Below are 20,575 nucleotides of genomic sequence, written 5' to 3'. Positions count from 1 at the left end.
ACTAAGCAACATTGTAGTTCAAATGTAAAGCTGGTCATCAGCATGCATTTGGCTTCCATGCGAAAGATTCAAATAGTTTGAGTTGGGTAGCTTATGAAGCCACATTTTTATTTGTAAAGGGATTCCTGTTCCTTTAGTTGTGAAGTTGTTCCAAACCTGTATAGATTTCATACTGGTTTGGAACTTGAGAGTGAGTTATGACAGAAACATTTAGTTTAAAACATCTTGTCATAATAGATGTAATGTACATGTGCATAGATTCAGCATACATGTTTCAGCAAACAAAAATTTGTCTGTGACAACCCAGTTTAGGGTTATTGTTTTGTGATTTACCGTTTACATAAAATGATCCTTCATTAAGAAGATTTTGTAAAAATATAACCCTGATGTCTTTAGTTTTGTGAGTGTGAGGACATGTCAAAGATTGAAATTATTGGTTGTAATGACGCTTTGATGCTTTTTATTTCATCGATTTTGATACCTAAGCTTATTTTCACAGAGTCACAAATGTTTACTTACATACAATGCGCATGTTGGTAGGTTTGCATCATGAAGTATAAAAAAAGTGTTCATTTATTTATGTAACCACGGGTCAACAGGAGAATATAATGCAAATATTTGATCATTCTAGCGTTATTATAGGGAATTGCAAAAACAAGTTCTCAAACAGCTTTTCTTTTGGTCAGGCACACATTGTCCCAATCAAAACTCATATCATTGGTTGAGGCACTGTCATTGTTGTTAGGATGTTGAACAAACATGAACATTTGTTTATAATTTTATATTTTATAAAATTACACATTTTAAAAACATAACATTGAAAACGTATTTATGGTTTCATTCCTCATGTCTAGATGTTACACCAGCATAGAATGTTGTTTTTATATAAATATATGTTGTATATGTAGTCTGCAACCTGAGTGCACTGTGTTTTCAGACATGTGGTCAAACCCGGCAAGTATTGAGAATAGCTCTGCAACGGCGAGGCAGATTGAGAATCCCACAAACCCCTGCTTGAGCCAGCGAGCCATCAGCTGGCAGGCGCTGGAAGAAGATCTCCAGCGAACGCTCGGCACAGGAGATTTATCCGATAAGAGGTGCAATTTAACACATCTTTGCTGATTTGTGAATGTTCTCGCCTTTCTGTCCGGTATCATCAATGCGGGTGCCAGTGCACGGGCTCCAAATAACAGTCTGCTGATTTACCAACCGGAGGAGCAGATCTTTGTCCTTCTGCAAGATAGAGGTGGTAAAACTGCTAACCTCATGGCACTGTAATTGGGTCTGGACATCAGTCAGACAGAAACGTTCTTAAGGGGACAGATGGTTCAGTGGCTGTAGATCTCGAATTGTTTATTACACCACTTGTTCTCTGTCAAGCAGTTTTTTGGAGCGGGTCGCAGTTTATCGTCACTGAGACCCTCAAGAGTTGTTCACCCGGAGGAACATTGTTTTTGCTCAACTGTTACTCTTACAAACTCGGGAGACTTATTGTTCGCCCAAAAAAAAGAAAATCTGGCAGCGTTTACACATCCTCATGCTTTTCAAAACCTGCATGACTTTATTTCTGCTGTGCAACACATCAAAATATGCTGCAAAGTTTCAAAACAGAAATCATAAACAGCTGTCAAGCGCAAAAAAAGACATAAATAAAAGCATAAAAAAGTAATAGTGGTCCATTATAATGAAAAATAAAAGTGGTCCACGTGTGCAAGATCTTCTGAAGATTTTTAATTTAGTACATGAAGGCTGAAGGTAAACAAACCTTTGAGCATCATGGTCATTATAGTTTAGAAAAACACTTAAAAACACTTCTGTAAATTCAAATAAATTGAAATCAAATAGAATAGAATATAAGCAAAAAAATTGAAAACCTTAAACTAATTGAAAATTAGAACTGTTTACATATATTGAAATGTATATTGAAATATATTGAAATAATTTTATTATTTATATTTAATTATGTTTATTATTGGGGGGGCACGGTGGCTTAGTGGTTAGCACGTTCGCCTCACACCTCCAGGGTTGGAGGTTCGATTCCCGCTTCCGACTTGTGTGTGTGGAGTTTGCATGTTCTCCCCGTGCCTCGGGGGTTTCCTCCGGGTACTCCGGTTTCCTCCCCTGGTCCAAAGACATGCATGGTAGGTTGATTGGCATCTCTGGAAAAAATTGTCCGTAGGGTGTGAGTGCGTGAGTGAATGAGTGAGTGTGTGTGCCCTGCGATGGGTTGGCACTCCATCCAGGGTGTATCCTGCCTTGATGCCCAAAGACTCCTGAGATAGGCGCAGGCTCCCCGTGACCCGAGGTAGTTCGGATAAGCGGTAGAAAATGGATGGATGGATGGATGTTTATTATTTATTTGATTTAGTTAATTAAATATTTATAAAATTGTATAGGAAATAAAATTAACAAAAATAACTAAAACATAAATAACCTTGTATACAAATATTAATAATACACAAATAAACAAAAGTATGTATCAAAAAACTCAAATTAATAAAATTCGCAATACTAAATGATTTATTTAATATACTAATATAACAAAACTATAACTCATGGGCATCAATGATGAGAACAAAGTGCTTCTTTGTTCAAAGCACGGCATGAAAATGCAATACACTAGGGTTTTTCCTGGCTTAAAATGAGGCGGAGGTGGTGCCATCCTTATCTTGTACACACAAGCACGTGTAGGCAGGGCTGGTTCTAGACATTTGCAGGCCCAAGGCAAAATTTATATTGGAGGCCCCCCAGCCTCTTTCCCCCCACCTTTCAAATAAAAAGCACTTGAAACAATTATAATTTCAAACCTTTTTATTTATCTGAAACCTGTAATCGGTACTCGATTAAACTTTAACTAAGGTCAAGACTAAAAAAAATATGGTGAAAGATTATCTGGACCAGCTCTTATTATTAATATTCCTTGGCCATGGCCACCTACAGAGGCACTTTTCTGCTTTTTGGAAGCAAAGTCAATAACTTCTTCATAAATAATCTGCTGTTTTATTCACAAACTTTTTCTTCAGTATTTTGAAATCCAACACCAGACGCAATGTACAGTCGATCAATTCTGATTCAAAGCATCATACACATGCAAATTTAAATTTTAACTTGCGTGGCGCTAGCGCTGTTTTGAACACAATATTAAACCTGATGCAAATAACAATCTATCTTCAAATGGCGCTGACGCGACTCAGCAGAATGAGCTCAGTTTATTTGTATTAATACATTGTAATCATAAATACATGACAGCTCACATACTTGCGTTACGAGTAGCACTTTCTTTGTGTGCCTGTTAGAAGCCCCCAAGGGGTGTACTTATTTGGCACCATCAGGTCAATATGCAGAAAAGTTGGATTTCATGCATTCAGGGGGCATTTAAACACTGATCTTAACTGGTTCCACTTCAGGTAAGTGACAGTTATTTTATATCCAATGGACAAAGAGTCTAGTCTTAGCTGCTTTTCTTGATTGATTGGTGAACTAGTGTATTTGTGGCAGTCGTGAAGGCCTCCCTCCATCCGAGGCCTGCAATCGCCTGCTCTTTCCTACAGCTAGCGCCGGCACTATGTGTAGGCCTACTGTACCTATAAGTGGCTTAACCAAACACTTTACCTAATAAAACATTACATTTGATGAAAATGAAAATTATTAAGTTATATCAATCATTACTTTTATTCAACCAAACAGATCTTTTCAACTAATTTTTGAAATTGAACATGCTTGGATGCAAAACAAACAATATCCCCCTGAAAGCCAAACACAGCTAATACAACAAGTAACAAATGACAGTCTGTTGACAGTATACATGCATTGATTTTGTGAAGACACCTGACATAATTTTGGCGAGAGAATGAGGCGGCACACATTTTTCTTTACAGGAAAAACCCAGTACACTCGTGCTTTGAAATGTGGACTAGATTTTAGGGATTTTTTTTGGGCCAATTTTGGCCGATTACGATAATTCTTTAACATTGGAAGCTGATAACCGATATATCGTATTAAATATTGATTTAAAATTCCCTAAAACTGAAATTTATCGTGCATCCCTACTAGAATTAAAATGTCATTTTTGTTACATTGTTTTATTAAGATATAACATTGTCTACATTCCCTTCCGTCTTACTTGAGATCCCTGTCCTCTGCCCTGCTATTTAAATCTAAGCTAAAGGTCTATCTGTTGTCCTGTGCCTTTAACGTCTAGTTATTTGACTTGAGTTTTGTTTTAGACTGTGTAAAGCAATGTGGTCAACTTTTGTTGTGTTTATGTGTGCCATATAAATAATAAACTGAACTTAACCGAACATTGGCTCAACCAATGAAGAGACGTTTTGCGGCGAGATTGTTTATTTTTTCCACTGGCAAGTTGGGGTGTGAAACAGTCCTTACCTTTACAAATACATTGCCGCTGACACTAGTGCACGAAGGAATATAATCTCCATTCGCTTTCCATCTCGTTGCTGTCTAGAAGAAACAACAGCTATTTAGCTAACGGACATTCATGTCTTTGTGATTCTCTTTCCTGTGGGCAGGAGAGAAAGGAAAGAAATAAATGAGAGCAAGAGCCAGATAGGTCTACACACATCATGTCCTGTCCTATGTAAAAGGCCTATTTGGTGTTTTTATGACACAATATTTGACCACACTGTAGCTTTGGAAATTACAAGAGGGCATGTTTCACTCTTTCAATTTCTGTCTTCATGAGTGACTGAACACATAGAAGCACGAGTCTGTCTGCGAGCGAGCTTTGAATGTGCCAGCCTTCGCCCAGCCCCATTCCCAGAATGCAGGTAACCTTGGAAACTAATCCTATTTACAGACTATTGGATCTATTATTCAAGCATTTGGTCCCCGAGCTAAATAAATATAATCTTCATTTCTCAGTAATACCAGAGCATCAGATTCCAACAGACATCAATGCAAAACTGTTGCGTCTGGAAAAAAACGCATCTTGAAGTGACACAAGCTTTTCGGGCGTCCACTTTCCTCAACAAATATCTGGTTTTATTGGGGAAACTCTGGGCTCCTTGTTTGGTCAGCGGGTGCGACTCGGTGCTGCTTCCGTCCCTGCGTGTATATTCTTGTCGTCTTGTGAGTAGCTCGTTGACAGCGTGAGAGACAGAATGTAATACATCCCTGTCGCAGACAATAGCACTCACTGTCTGTGAGCGTGTGTGTGGGGAGGAGGGGGTTGGATGACACCCAATAGAAGGCCAGCGTCAGTAACGCTGAAAGATCTCGCCTCTGTTCTGTGATGTGACTGACTGTGTGTTCAGTGAGTAATACAGACACTGCATAAGCCCAAGCCTCTAATTTACTCTTCCCCAGTCTCTCTCTCACACACACACTTAACTCATTCTCACCAGCACATACAATAACACGAACTGTGATTTCTTACACATTTGAAGACGCAGACACAAATAAACACAAACCTTTGAAGTGGTTTTAGAGAGGACATCTCCTAGATGCAATAGCTTTCATATCATAATGATATTTACAAAACCCGTCCCCACAACAAAACTCTGTTTGTATTGTTATATTCAAAGCAGAACATGATTCGGTGTAGTAAGCCTTTAAAAAGTCAACTTTTGACATATTTGAATCTTACTCTCTGAATGTTAAAAATAATTTCATAGTATCATCACTGACACAATCCTTTTAAAAAATCAATAGGAACAAGTCTACATTTATGATAGATGACATGTGACTGTATTTCTGCTTGTGAAAACGCAGTCGAGGGGATGTTTTGTGCAAAATTGCAAATGCAAGCACATTGCAATGGTTTGCAAATTAATTTATTTAGAGTTATTTTGATACTAAAAAAGTTGTGTAAAAAAGTTTTAGGCCGATGCAGATAGCAGAGAGATAGGCGAGCAAAAAAAAGAATGAAACTTGTATTGTATATCAATTTTTAAATGTATTTTAATCGATTTTTAATCGATTTTTTCAAACGTTAAGCATCATCGTATTGTGTATCATATGAAAAGTTTGGTCTCAAAATGTTTTTTATTGTTCATTTCAATTAATATCAATCAAACTGCAGTCTGTTTGTTTTGATTTAAGCCATAATTACTCAAAAAATACAGCTATCTAACGCAATAAAACCACAATAAAGTATGATAACATAATAAAGAAAGGAGTTCTCATTTTGGAACCAAACTCTTCATATATTGCATTAAGTAAGTCATCGCATTTTGTGTGTTTCTTCAATATTTTGTAAAGTGCTAGCACATTGTGTATAAAATCTTGATATAATTTTTTACATGATACAATGTAACAAGTGCCATTTATTTATTTAAACCCCGTAGTATTCATGAAATCATTCATTACTTGTTAAGTATTATAATAAAATGAGTACACCATACATAAATATAACATATCATTGTTTACAGCCACAAACAAACATCACCTATTTTTGTCAATTCACTAACCCTAACTGTGTTGCTCCTCATTGCTTATCTAGGTTATGAGATTTAAGCCTGGATTTCATGGACATAGTCACATACTGTAGATCACAAAACAATGCAAGCATTCCTTTGATACGTTATAATAGATGAAGAGAAAAGCAAAGAAAAAAAACATAGTCGTCCAATAATACTGTCAACCACTTTAAAACACACAAGAGTTGTGTACTTTAAAACACACAAGAGGATTTCTATGTCTAGCACTTGCTTACCAACTTCTGCTTTCAAGAATTCATTCAAGACAACCAGTCAAACATCAAGTCGCAATTCATATTCATAAGCAAATCTGAAGATATTAGATTTTAGTTTTCATGCCTCTATGTTGAGCTGTTATAAAACACAGAACTTATCTTCAATATTTAAATCCCTTTAAACCATACATCTTTAAAGGTGACTCTTGCTCAAAACAAAAACTGGTCATTCGTTTTCATTATCAATAAACTGTCAACATTTTTACTGTGAAGCATCTACAAACTGCCGAATGATGTCCACACATCATCTGATGTTTACTCTTTATCACTGTCACTGATATGAACGCAAATAAATCTGCTGTCTGTGGTTGATGTCGTCCTTGCTCGTGTTCCACAGGAGAAAAATGACGGGAAAGTGTCAGACCAGCAATGTCACCAACAAGAACGACCCGCGCTCCCTCAACTCCCGGGTCTTTATCGGTAACCTCAACACGGCCATCGTGAAGAAGGCCGACATTGAGGTCATCTTCGCCAAGTACGGCAAGATCGTGGGCTGTTCGGTGCACAAGGGTTATGCTTTCGTCCAGTATATAAGCGAACGGAACGCCCGGGCGGCCGTGGCGGGCGAGTACGCCAGGATTATCGCAGGACAACCACTCGGTGAGTCTTTTTAACTTTACCAAAGCTGTGACATGTTTAACAAAATGCTTTTTTGCTGGGCGCTGCTGGACTGACAGACGCTCACCGTGTTGCCCGAGGCACATCCGGAACTCTTTTATTTCGCTTGTGATTCTTAAACATGCAAAGCGTTCTTATTGTTGTGACAGCTTGTGGGAAAGATGAGCGTTCAGTGCGGTTATGTGTTAAAATGTTTGCCTTTAGTTTGGGTTACAGTGTTAATGCAATGAAATGGACCGACGGATTTAACAAGGAATTTAATTAACTTAGTTGAATTACACATTGGCCTTGTTCAGCTATTTCATTATGGTTTCCAAGTCCAATTTCTGACCACGAAAAACTTTATGTTGTTACATTATATATATATATTTTTTTTTTACTTATTTTGAATGGTCATATCATAGGAAATTTAAATTTCTGACAAATACATTTAAACATATCAGAGCCCATGTTTGCACAATGATGCCTATTCAGTATTCAGAACATCAACCTGTCCAGTTACGGTTTGCTAACAGTGAGAGAGTGGCAAATTATTCCCAAGCTCTAGAACTAACAATAAAACGCTGAAAATGTTCTGGATGACTGACACCTGTCACGCATGTCCTGCTGCTATTTACATTACAGTTTGAAAGGCACGGCAGCAAAAATAGAACACTCTCACAAAAATGAAATCCTTGCATAATTTATTCGCTCTCATGGCATTCCACACCTGTATGACTTTCTTCTACTGCAGCACACAAAAGATATTTTGATTGTTGGTCACCGAACAACACTGGCCCCAATTGACTTCCATTTTATGGACACAAAACCACCCAGACATTTCTCAAAATATCTTCTTTTGTGTTCCACAGTAATAGGTCGTACAGGTTTTGAATGCCATGAGAATAAATGATGACAGATTTTGATCACTGAATGGTGTGTCTTCATCTCCAATTGACATATCTACACCCCATATCTAGTCCAACCCTAATATTATTTAAAAAAAAGACCTTACACCAGACTCAGGCTTCTCTTTATTCTTACGATTCCCTTGACCTGTTTTAAAACACTTCCTTGTGTTTGCATTGTAAAACATGTTATACATAATGCAAAATATACCCAGGGGACCCTCATTAAAAATGGCCACAGAGGACCAGCTAACATCTCATTTTTCAGCCTGTAAACATGTGCAAGCGCACCACATTTGGGGATTTCTGTTAATTAGAGTTTTTGTTATTAGTTGTTAAAGCCAATATGGAATCAACATTGACACGTTCAGCAAACCCTATTAAAATACATTTCATCATTAGCATGTTTGTTTCCTGGGATCGAACCCATGACCTTTGTGCAATGCTTTACCAATTGGAACTTTAATCCAAATTTAAATTGACATTGCGAACAGATCATTACGTAAAAACAGAACGGGAAAACATGACCGTATACTGTCTGTAGGTCCCCTCAGAAGGTTTGATGTTCTGAAAACCATCCCTGGCATGATTCCAGGTTCTATCTCTCCCGGTTCTGTCAGCGGCACATAGAGGCTGATGTACGATCCTGGTCTCGTTCCTAATCTCCTCGCACTGCAGAACTGGCATCGGAGTAATGTGTAAATGCTGATACTCTTCTGGCCGAGCAACGAAGGCGAATTCCTTCATTACTGCGGGTCTGCGCCCCCCCCAACCTGACCTGGCTATAGCCTAATGGAAACCAGTCGACCGTTGTAGATACCATCACTCTGCTCGGCTGCGATAACACACGGCTCACTCTCCTTTAGGAGTAACAACGACATCAGAGAGCCAGTCGGGATGTTACATATTAATGTTGCCTAGCACTTCTCACTGATAAGCAGAAAGGAAATACAGAATACACACACAGGCACACATAGCGCATACCTATACAGGCTTATTTTTTTACAATGCAATGGTGTTCACAATTCTGTGCATTAGATCAGGACGAAAAGTTTCGGATTCTTCTGGTGGAAACAAATACAATGTCAGTCAAGTTGAACACATAACACAATTTCTGGGGCTGCTTTTTTGTCCCAGCCCAGACCTGTTAATAATCATTATTTAAAGCTCTCCGGTGTCAAGGAAGGACGGATTCAAACCCTGATGTAATTTTACCACTTGTAAGACAATTGGCAAGCTTGTCTGTTTTATTTACTCACCAAAGCTGATTTCTACTCACATTAGCACCCGCCGCATGTTAATTTTTGAGCCCTGATAAAAAGTCACTTAAGGAGACATTGTGTGCGTGGGTGTGCGACAGACACACAATGAGAAAGAGCGAGAAACAGACAGACGGAATCAGAAAATGCTGGCTGTTGGCATTCATGGGTTCTCATATGTGACACTCCATCTGTGCGTTCGCGGCCAAAATAGTCAGTGGAATCTATAATATTTTCATCACTTTAAAAGGTCAGATAAAGGTCGGTATCGCTAAAAGCTATTTCTGACATTATTATCAGATGATGTGCAAATCACAACTCGGAGGGGAAAATAAATTCCTGATTGGCAATTAAATCCACACTCAGTCTCATTTTACAGAACTGACATCTTTTATTAGCGCGGCTTAAACCTGCGGTCTTCTCGACAGAGTCTGCTGGGCCCCAGACAGAGGTTTCTAACCATTTCCAAAGAGCAATTGCTGTTTCTTACTGTCATTGGATTGATTTTTGCAAGGCCAATTGAGCAGAAAGGTGATGATTAATCAGAAACCATCGCTTCAGAAAACACCCCCTTTTAATAAGTAAACAACAGTCCTGTATATAAATGACGGTCTGAGTAATTTCTATATCACTGTAGCCTACTCACAACAGTGGTTTTCAATAAACGATCGCGCCTGTTTAAGCTTTTTTAAAGGTCCAGTGTGTAATTTTTTGGATGATCTATTGAAAGAAATGTAATATAATCAACATAACTATGTCTTCAGAGGTGTATAACGGCCTATCATAATGAAGCATTATGTTTTTATTATCTAAAGCTCAATTCTGAATAGCGATTAACAGCGGTAGAGTGATGTGATCTCATTCATTTCAATGGAGAGCCGGCGACAGGAAGTGGGCTTGTCCAGCGACAGTAATCAAGCGACAAAAGTTGTGAATTGTTTAACTCTATGCAATTGTTGTGTGACTTTTCTGAAAAACTACCAATAGGAGTAAAGCAGTGGAGCTTACGTCATCCATCTCTCGTCAATTAGTGGAGGGTTTGTTCAAACTGTTTCTAGGACAACCAAAGGCTAGGAATGCCTTCTGACGATCTCATAGCATGAGACAAGAGACACACAGCAACAAAGCTGTTGGCTGTCCCAATGGGACTTTAGAATGAGGTATTTCTATCTACATACACTGCGTGTCCCCTTGCATGGAATACGCCATGTTACTTCTAAAGTATCCTTAGCCGCTATAGTGCTTCGTGAGGGACAGGTGGAGTGAGCCGCTGGTTGCAAAAAAAAGAGGAAAAGCTAGCATGGCTGTAATACTGCTTAAGGGTATTTGACAAATAAACCACATGTGTCCTATGGTGTGACATAGCATGAGAGAGATTTATTTTCATTGTTAGTTCTTTGCTGTTTTATATAATAGATATAAATATTAATCATATAAAACAATATATTATCAACAGTTTGTTTTAAAAGTTCACATCATGAGACACATCGTATGGTTTATTTGTCAACTACCCATAATACAAGTGCGATATTTGCTTCTATAAGGAAGTTCTATAAAAAATGAGTTTATATAAGATAACTTACGTTTTAGACATGTTAAAAAAAACTTCATTTCAACTCCACTCCAGATTCTCCATTTCCCTGAAAGTAACCTTGATCCATTTCCACTCCACATTGCTCACATACTGTACCTGGCTGTGTCTGTTAAAAACCAACAACTATTGAAAAAACATATAGCAGCAGATTTTGACTTAAAGGCCCCCAAACATTCACAATTTCTATCAAAGAACATAATGGAGCTGGCCGTAACTAGAAGGATTTGTTATTAAAATAACCAAGCACTAAAATAATATATGTTATTAGCTTAATTTTTTATTCAATTCAATTCAATTGTATTTATAAAGCGATTTTGACAATGTGCAATGTTCAAAAGCAGCTTTACAGGAGAAAATAAGAATAACAGAAAAAAGAGAAAAGGTAAAACACAATACAGTGCATGGTGTTTAAAGTAAAAGCAAGATCATTCTAGTAAATATTTTTCCAATAATATCTGATAAATGCAGTCTACCGGTGAGCAAGCCAGCCAACACAGCCCTGTGGCGAGGAAGCCAAACACCAATGATTAATAATTGGAGAAAAAACCTTGGGAGAAACCAGTCTCAGCCGGGAGGGCCAGATCTCCTCTGACGTGTCACAACTGCACTCAGTGACTTTGATTAAAAGTTACTGAGTAAATGTTTATGAAGCTTATTAGTTGTGATTTAGGAAGTTTCATTTGTTGAAACTGTTTGGGTCTAATTTGGTCTTATTTTTTGATCGATACCAGACAACAGATGAACGTTATAAGCAGGGAAAATAGTTATGGTATTTACTTCAAACTCCTGTCATGTGATGTAAGTTTAACATTTGATACTAAGCACCATAAATTAAGCATTAATGTTACAAGTAGCGTATTAATAATTAATACAATTTTAGCTTATTTTAATGCTTGTTTTGCCTTATTATCAATCATTTCAGCTCAGTTGTGAATAATGGTTTTAATTTGTATTATTATCTCAACATTTGTTTTATTCATGCTGTAGCCACTGATTTATATGTACCGTATTAGGTTTAGACACTTTGCTTTGTCAGACCTCAGAACAGTCCATAACCGTGGTAAAATCATTCCATGGCGGTTTATTGCTTTTCTCTAAAGTAGACTCCTACATAGAACCCATCGTACTCTCTACTGCATCAAATCATAAAAAAGACCTTTAAAAAAACATCATCATCCACATCTTGACTACTCTGAAACTAGTCCTGCTCTCCAATTGTCACATTTCCTTCACCAACTTAAATTAATTATGTCTCGTCTTCTATATAATTAATATACCATATCTCTAGTGGACACATTTGTACAAATGTTTAATAAAATGCCATTTTAAAAATCATTAAATGCCATCCTATTAGACATGAACAAAATGTCGCTGTGCAATAAAACTATTTAGTGACACTAATAGCACCTCAAATGATGCAATCCAGGACCAGAACTATCCATTCCAAAAACAATCGCACCGCTCTACACCCACACGTTTATCATTTTCTCAGACCGAAGGAATCGGGCTATAGTGCGAGCCATGAAATAGACACAAGTGGAAAGTCGAGTCCCTTGCCGAAATGATCCTCACCACAGGTGTGCTTGCTACATAAATGAACTGTGTCAGGTATGTGCTGCTGTGCAGAATCTAGGTTGAGATGTTGGAGAGACATTTCATGCCTTGCCAAGTCTCATGTTTTGTTTCTCTCTCTCTCTCTCTCTCTCTCTTTGCTGGGAATATGCGAGACATTCGATAGAGAGCAAGAGAGAGAGAGACATCTGCATTCACATCCAGAGAATCATCTTGTTCCTTCCCGCTTGTTCCCTGGGAGATAAAAGTTCATGTTCCACATTCTGATTAATTATAAATGGGAGTTTATAAGACTGCATTTGAAATTCTGGCTTTGTTCTCTCTCTTTCTCTCTGAAGACTGACTCGTGACTTGTGAGATCTCACCAAAAAATACAAAAATATAAATATATGTACAACCCTTCAGCACAAATTTCTAATGCTGGAATACCAGAATACAGTCATTCTATTGTCGGTACATTTTGATCAGATTGATATTGTTGAATTATTTCATAATCATATCTTGCACATCGCTCAATATGTGTAGCAGGGCATGAAAAGGGGGTACGTGTTGGCACATCTCATATGGGCTTAACCTTTGAGTTTTGTATATTTATTCAGTTCTGTTCCTGTTCACTAAGTTTGTCTATCTGGAGAACTATAAAAAATAAAACGGCACAGAAAATGGAGCTAAAAACAATAGTTGTGTGGTGGGAATATATACAGCCGGAGGGCAAATCTCATTATGATCAGATCTTTTACAGGTTCGGGTACATCATAGTCTCTGTTATTCAGCCTTGTTTTGGGGAAAGAACATTTTCTGCGGCCTCATTTCAGCTGAAGCTGATTTTATGGCTTTAATATTTCAACACAGAATATAGACAAAACAAAAGATGTTGCTTGAGAGTCGCGGAATTGACTGTGAATGAACAAAGAACCAATCTGTATCCGGATTTGCCATGGCAACCACCGAGTTGTGTAATTATGTCTTTTCTTACCTGGTGCCTTCCCATAATACACTGTTTTAAAGGCCAAGAACAGGTCAGCACATGTCTGTAGATGACAAGAGTAGCTTGTGTGCCAATTTTGCGAGGGGAAATTCAGAGGAAGCTCTTTTTCTCAAAGTGGGTTCAGAGGGAGTCCACGATTAAGGTCCGCTTTAATGGTTCCTGGGAAAAAATGTCTTGGATATTTCAAAGTACTGTCACTTAGATATGATGTCTGAATGTGCTGTCAAAATTTTAAGTTTTAGAAAAGCTAATTGTCATATCAGAAAATATGATATCGATGAAATGAATAAGAAAGGAAGGCGCTATTATCGCTTTATAAATGAGGGCAACGGTACAAAATGTTTTTTACTTATTTAAGTGTTTTCACATTATGAATGCTTGTAATAAGCAATGTTCACGTAAGTCACTACCGAATGTTTTATGGGTGACCCAAAAAGCTGTGGACAACTAAACACCCAAAATTGACCAATGTAACACATATATAACACACATGACATAGCAAAAATTTAGAAAACAAAGGGTTAATAATATATTATTTTGATATGATTTATATATATTATAGGAAAAGCATAAGATTTTTTACTTTTTGCTGACACGCAGCAAAAAGTCAAATACCCATATCCTATATTAACTCAGTAACCGGCCATCACTGCAATAAATGTCATTATAAAATCCCAAAATGGTCAGCGTCACAGTAATAAAATACTGAATGCCTCTAAAAAACCTGTAATTTCATTTTCTTGGCACTTAAAACATTTTCTGCCTTCGGGACTGAAATGTTGTAATGTCGTAATGAAAATTTCTCAACGCCCCAAAGTAATGACCGGATCAAACAAAACACAATTTATGACACATTTACATAATTCTTCAGCCATGTTTTACAGTCACGCTATAGTTCACATCGCAGACATCAGTGATTTGTGGTTCTTTTTTGCTACATGTTATTCTGAGGCTTGTGTTTACTTCATCAAAGGTCCTTTGTCTCTTAAAACTCAGGGCATCCCGTGTTCCTGCAATATCAGGCCAAATACAATAGGGTCATACAGGGCCAGGAAACCGCACGGCATCCTTGTTTTATTTTATATATCTCGTAAGATTTTTTTACCGAAAGCTTCCCCCTCCGGCCATTTAGAGTCAGCAGTGGAACACAAGTATTGATTCTTCGTCTAATGCTCAACCTTCACGCGAGACACTAATCCATGCCTTATAAGAGAAACCCACCAGAGGCTTTCCCTGTAGGATCAAAATAGAGAGAATTATCAGATGGCAGGAAATATAGTGACAGTATCTTATAACCTCTATTATGAACGGATCTAAACTCTGAATTGTAGAATAGAAGATAATCGCACTTTTGGGGCAACTATATTATATCATCATATTATTAAAATGTTTACATTGCTTATAGTACAAACCATAATATAACTATCCAACTATTATTAATAAATCAAATCATATATTAAACATAGCAATTGCAATGAATTTGCTTGCAATCATTTTGATGTTTTATAAAAGCCGTAAACCACCTGAAGTGTCATACTTCATACTTCAGTAAAAAGGAGTCTGTGGCTTATTGCTTTATTAAAAGAAAATTAATTTCTAACTAATGTATTGCTTCATTTAAATTAGATTTCCTGAAATGTGGAAAGAAAATAACCCTTACATTATTCTTCCTTAACTATTTAATTCTTGTATGAAAGGGTTCTTCTAATGAAGATGGATCAAAATGACAGCTCATTATTACTCATAGATATGACCTTAGCAGTCGGCTTAGTTGCTGAAAACTTGAAGGTGATGATTTTCTTTATGATAAAAAGCTTCAACTTCCTAAAAAGCAGAGGGAATTTTAAATATAAGCCCGTATATTAAATCATAAGTCCTTATTTATACTTCATGATATGATTCGACATCGAGGCTGGGAATCCTAAAATCACGTTGTGATGTTACCCTCGGGTGAAGCGCTGCTCACTCCACGGGCTCTGCAGACCCTCGTGTCTCGTGTTTGTCCCTCTCCATATTTGACCACAGGCTCCTTTAGTTTGTTTTTTCTGCGTGTGAATATGCTGATATGAGCCGAAGAGAATTTCTCCATGTGTCAGCTCAGCGTTGTGTCTGTTCGCACATATGTTCAGCTCTTACGTGCCAGTAGTTGCCGTCCAGATCTCCATCTCATCTAAAATGAAATCATCCAACTCAATTTAAGATACTTTTTTAATACGTTCATGTATTTCTTGGTACTGTTTATTGCAAAAACGTACTTTAAAGATAGTAGCAACCTTTAAACAGTCAAAAAGAATTGAATACGTAATGTTTGTGTTTAAGGGTGGTATATTTAAAGAAACGGTACACACAAAATTTGTAACTTTGTTACCTACAAAATTATCTGAAATTCAAAAAAAAGATTAGATTGTAAAGTGCTTATCATATCTTAAGTAGGCTATGTTAGATGTGTTGGAGATCAGACAAATTCTAATACCAACGATTTTGTGAAAATCCAAAGACCAATAAGTATTTTTAAATGAATAATTTACCTGTATAGGAAAATTTGGTAACACTTCAGTATATGGGGCAATTCTCACTATTAACTAGTTGTTATTAGCACGCCTATTATTGGCATATTGGCTGTTTATTAGTACTTAGAAAGCACATATTCTGCATGACCATACACTTCATCCCTGATCCTACCCAATCCCTAAACCTAACAACTACCTTACTTACTATTAAAAAGCCACAAATTAAGAGTTAATTGGGGAAAAAGTCATAGTTAATGGGTTGTTAATAGCGAGAATTGCCCCCTATACGGAAGTGTGACCAAATAAATTGTATTTTTTACTCACCCGTATGTAATTCCAGATAAATATGACTTTCTTTCTTTAAAAACAAATGAATAATTGAATATTTCTCCTGTATGACGTATTGTTTTATTGTTCCCTGAACTCTCTGTAAATTGCTTTGGATAAAAGTGTCTGCTTAATGACTAAATGTAAATGTATTAAATATCAATCAATGTCAAAATGTCAAGACATGTGAGCACCAATGATATTCAAAGTGATTGACAAAGTGCCATATTTGAGTTTAGATTTGCTTGTTTTCATTGATACACAACACATAGTTCGCTTAATTAACTCAACAAATGTATAATTTTGCTTCACAAAGACGTACAGTATATTAACCCTCTTGAGTCATTTTGATTATTTTAATGATGGACGGATGTGCTTTTTATTAACCATATACAGTAAAAAGATCAAATGACTGTATTTTAAAATATAATAATTTGCATGTGTTCAACTCAAGAAATAAAGTCATGTGCATCTGGGATGGGTCAATTATGGAAGAATTTTAACATTTGGGTGTAATGTTCCTTTTAGAAATCCGTTGTAACAATATGTTCTCTTCTAGCATCACACTTTTTCTTCGTAGAACCTTTATATTTATGATGCTGTTTAGTGAGGGAACAAACTGCCCAGCATGCCATTTCTGCCTCTAGTTTCTGAAGGTCTAATTCAATGCTGAAGAATGATGAGCTCTGTATGAGGAGCCTCAGGGCTGCAGAAATTTTCGATCGGTACCGCAAGCCAAAGCATGTGTTCCCTGGATGTTGTGCTGAGGACGCTGTACTTCTTAGTCGACTACAGAGAATCTTCCGCCCACAGCTACAGTCAGACTTGGGTTGCTAATGACATCTCCAGAGAGTGGCACCTGTAGGAAACAGTTTGTGAGGCCCGGGGATAAAGAACGCCGGCTTACATATATCTACTGCACACGCAAAGTATGAATCCCATCTTCTGCGCTTAAGGCTTTGGCAGTCTAAGACCAATAAGAATTTATTACATGGTGGAATCTGAAGATGCTGGACTAATTGTTGAGGGGAGCGATGTATACAACTGTTTATACAAAGTATTTTATGAAATATTCAACCTCATGTTTGGATCTGTATAATGGGTGAAGGTTTGTTGGTGTTGTAGACCCAAATAGCAAATATTTTGGAGATAAAACATCCAGAGTTACATAGGTACAGTTTCTTCAGAGATGTTTTACATGTGCAGATTTCTTTGAGGGGATTTTCTTTAATAGTCCCTAGTTTTGGGACTATGCAATTTTTTTCTTGCGCCTGTGAGATGAGGGCTGTCTTGATGATTTTTCGAGGGTCCATAGTATTTATTGCTCAGGTGAGTGGCTTAAAATCACAAAAAAGGGGGCCTTAACAATTTAGTGTTCCACAGCTTTATGTTAAGAAACTTGATGCCCGATGACTCCTGAGATAGGCGCAGGCTCCCCGTGACCCGAGGTAGTTCGGATAAGCGGTAGAAAATGGATGGATGGATGGATGGACAGTTCACACAAAAATAGCAATTCTGTCTTTATTTACTCATTCTCGAGTTAAATAAAATTAAAAGTTAAATGTAAATTTCTTTGTTCTGATAAACACATTTTGAAAAGTGTTTGTAACCAAACAGTTCTTGGCCACCATTGACAACCATTGACAAAAGTCACATACTTTTAAAGAGTCCTGCACCAGCATTGTAACTCCTGTTAAAGTGATACTTCTCCCAAAAAATGCTGTCATCATTTACTTACCTTCGTGTTGTTCCAAATGTGTATAAATTTATTTGTTGTGATGAACACAGAGACAGATATTTGGAATAATGCTTATAACCAAACAGATCTCAAAACCCATTGTCTACCATAGTAGGAAAAACTACTTTTGAAGAACGTAGTACAGCACTATGGTACCTACAATGGAATTTTCATTTTTGGGTGAAGTATCACTTTTAAGATAAACAGAAATGCTGCCGGGTTGCTTTCTCCAGTCAATAGGATCCAAAGGAGGAGATGATGGGTCTGATATTCAGTACGACCCGTCTGTAACACAGGAAGCCTTCATTGGTAAAGCTCAGACTAAAAGGTTACAAGAGATGTATTGTTTTCTCCATTCACCATTGTAAGTGCCCGAATCAAATGAAAAAAATCCATGTAAACGGCATAAAAGTGGGAGAACTGCAGCGGTTGTTTTTTTCTAGAGGATAGGAAATGCAGGAATAGGAATACTAATGAATTATCACAGTGAAAATCACAAAACTAGAAAGACCAGACAGACAGAGCCTGGAGATCTGGTCAAAGAGAACATCTTATCTTCTCACTTCTATTTACTCTCTTCTCTTCTGTTCTTTTACCTATTATAGGTTCCTTGTCTGTTCTTATCGCTTAAATAAATTGTCAAATATGGGGACACACAGTCAAATTTGATTCCACGATGCATTTTGGCATAGCCAAGTAGACCGTTCAACATGTTATAGATTATGAAAAATAAATGTAAACAACCTGCAGCTTATGCAAAAAATGCTGTATTATATAACCCAAAAAAAATCTAAGCTTAGTTTACTGTGATAGGCTGACTGAGACCAGTTTTTGTCTTTCGTTGCACAAATCGCTCTATTGTTTTCCCCTACTTTGTATGTCGCTTTGGATAAAGCGTCTGCTAAATGACTAAATGTAAATGCAATAAAAGGGTTTACAGTAATATTTACCAGTGGCCTTACGCACTGCTGTCATACCAAGAATACTTTTTACTGTAGTAAAATCGTTGTACTATACTGCTTATCATGGTATACTGTGCAATTTTACTATGTTTTTAAAAATAGTGTTTATTTCTTATATATCACAAAGGAAGTTTTGCAATACGATTGTTAGTCTTACAATAGAATAGAGCAACACAAACAGGGCTATGAAGGGGTAGACAGAATAACAATAAGTTATAACCTGTGTTTGTTCCCACAATCAAAATCGTGTTCTATCGCTTTCAGAGACAGTTTATAAGATGAGATGAGAAAGAAGGAACAAATATTTCCAATCATTTATTGCCACAGGATCTCATATATGGTTCTCTGAAGTCTATCCGCAGCAGGAGACATTTAGCTTCTTCCAGACGGCTATCTGTCTTCAATACTCATTGACCTTGTGAGCAATCGCAATGCGTCCTGAATGACTGAGTGTGTGTGTGTTGTGTGTTCATTATTAGCAGACTTCGAGGCTCTGATGTGATTGCTGAACAAACAGCGTCCTCATCACTGACATCCCATAGGTCTTGATTTGTTGCCCACTGGCGTGTGCTGGAGGCTCACACAGTAACATTATCATACATAATCGAGAGCCAAACTGGACAGACATCTCCTGTGTGTGTGCTATTCCTGTGGCATGAGGATTGTGTTATTCTAGCTTTGACTAAACAAGGTCACTGCGGAGATGAGAATGTTGTAGAAAATTGTATGTCATATTATTCCACTGATTCACAAACTGCTATCTCATGCTTTCTAATGAAAGACGTGTCTAAAATATATGTACAGCTGTAAACAAATTAGGAAACTATTTCAAATGTTTCATTTAATCAGCATTTCGGAGATGTATTGTGGTCATTTCAGTCCAGTGTCTGTGGAATTTCGATAAAATCAAACCTCAGGAGAGACAAAGTCATCCAACAGCGATGTGACCGACTGACAGCATGATAAGACACATGAAAACTGTGATAAAAATCCAAGCTATTGCATAAAAAGTCATTTATAAACTTTTCCTAAATACATGATTGATTTTTTCTGCGGCTGTAAATGCCATTGTACATAAGTATGTAAGGTTTCTAGCATTAAAAAGAAACTAGAACGTATTCTTTCTAAAGAAAATTAAGCCTATTTTGAGGCTCATTAAGATTGTTTGAATATTAATTTCCATGACTGTATTGTGAAAAACCAATATGCTTTTTTAATTAAATTTTGTATTGAATCATGGTATTATTGGCCTTTCTTTTAATGTATTCTCATTGAAATAAAAAAATCTACATACAGTAACAGTTGTAGCCAAAAGTCACGTCCATTATGGAAAAATTGTCTGGTTTGCTTTTTATTCGAATATATTTTGAGGGATGTATTAAAGATGTTGTATGTGTGTTGTGTGAAG

At 37.0% G+C, this 20,575-nt stretch overlaps 1 protein-coding gene across 7 annotated transcripts in view; it reads left to right on the top strand.

Annotated features, from left to right (window-relative positions):
- LOC130413215 (RNA-binding Raly-like protein) overlaps positions 1-20,575 on the top strand; it is a 99,436-nt gene that overhangs the window by 49,689 nt on the left and 29,172 nt on the right. For 4 of the 7 annotated variants that reach the window (XR_008905464.1, XM_056738258.1, XM_056738257.1 and 1 more), the window contains 2 exons: positions 938-1,097; positions 7,050-7,312. Coding sequence is in view for 6 of the 7 variants with exons in the window: in XM_056738258.1 (XP_056594236.1) it covers positions 938-1,097; positions 7,050-7,312 (423 nt within the window). In the remaining variant the exon portion in view is untranslated. The remainder of the gene's footprint in view (positions 1-937; positions 1,098-7,049; positions 7,313-20,575) is intronic. The other 3 variants (XM_056738261.1, XM_056738262.1, XM_056738260.1) reach the window with 1 other exon arrangement.

Source organism: Triplophysa dalaica, chromosome 23, assembly GCF_015846415.1.
Source record: "Triplophysa dalaica isolate WHDGS20190420 chromosome 23, ASM1584641v1, whole genome shotgun sequence".
Classification (NCBI taxonomy): Eukaryota; Metazoa; Chordata; class Actinopteri; order Cypriniformes; family Nemacheilidae; genus Triplophysa; species Triplophysa dalaica.
Note: the sequence above shows the minus strand (reverse complement) of the source record. Positions and strands in the feature narration are given on the sequence as shown.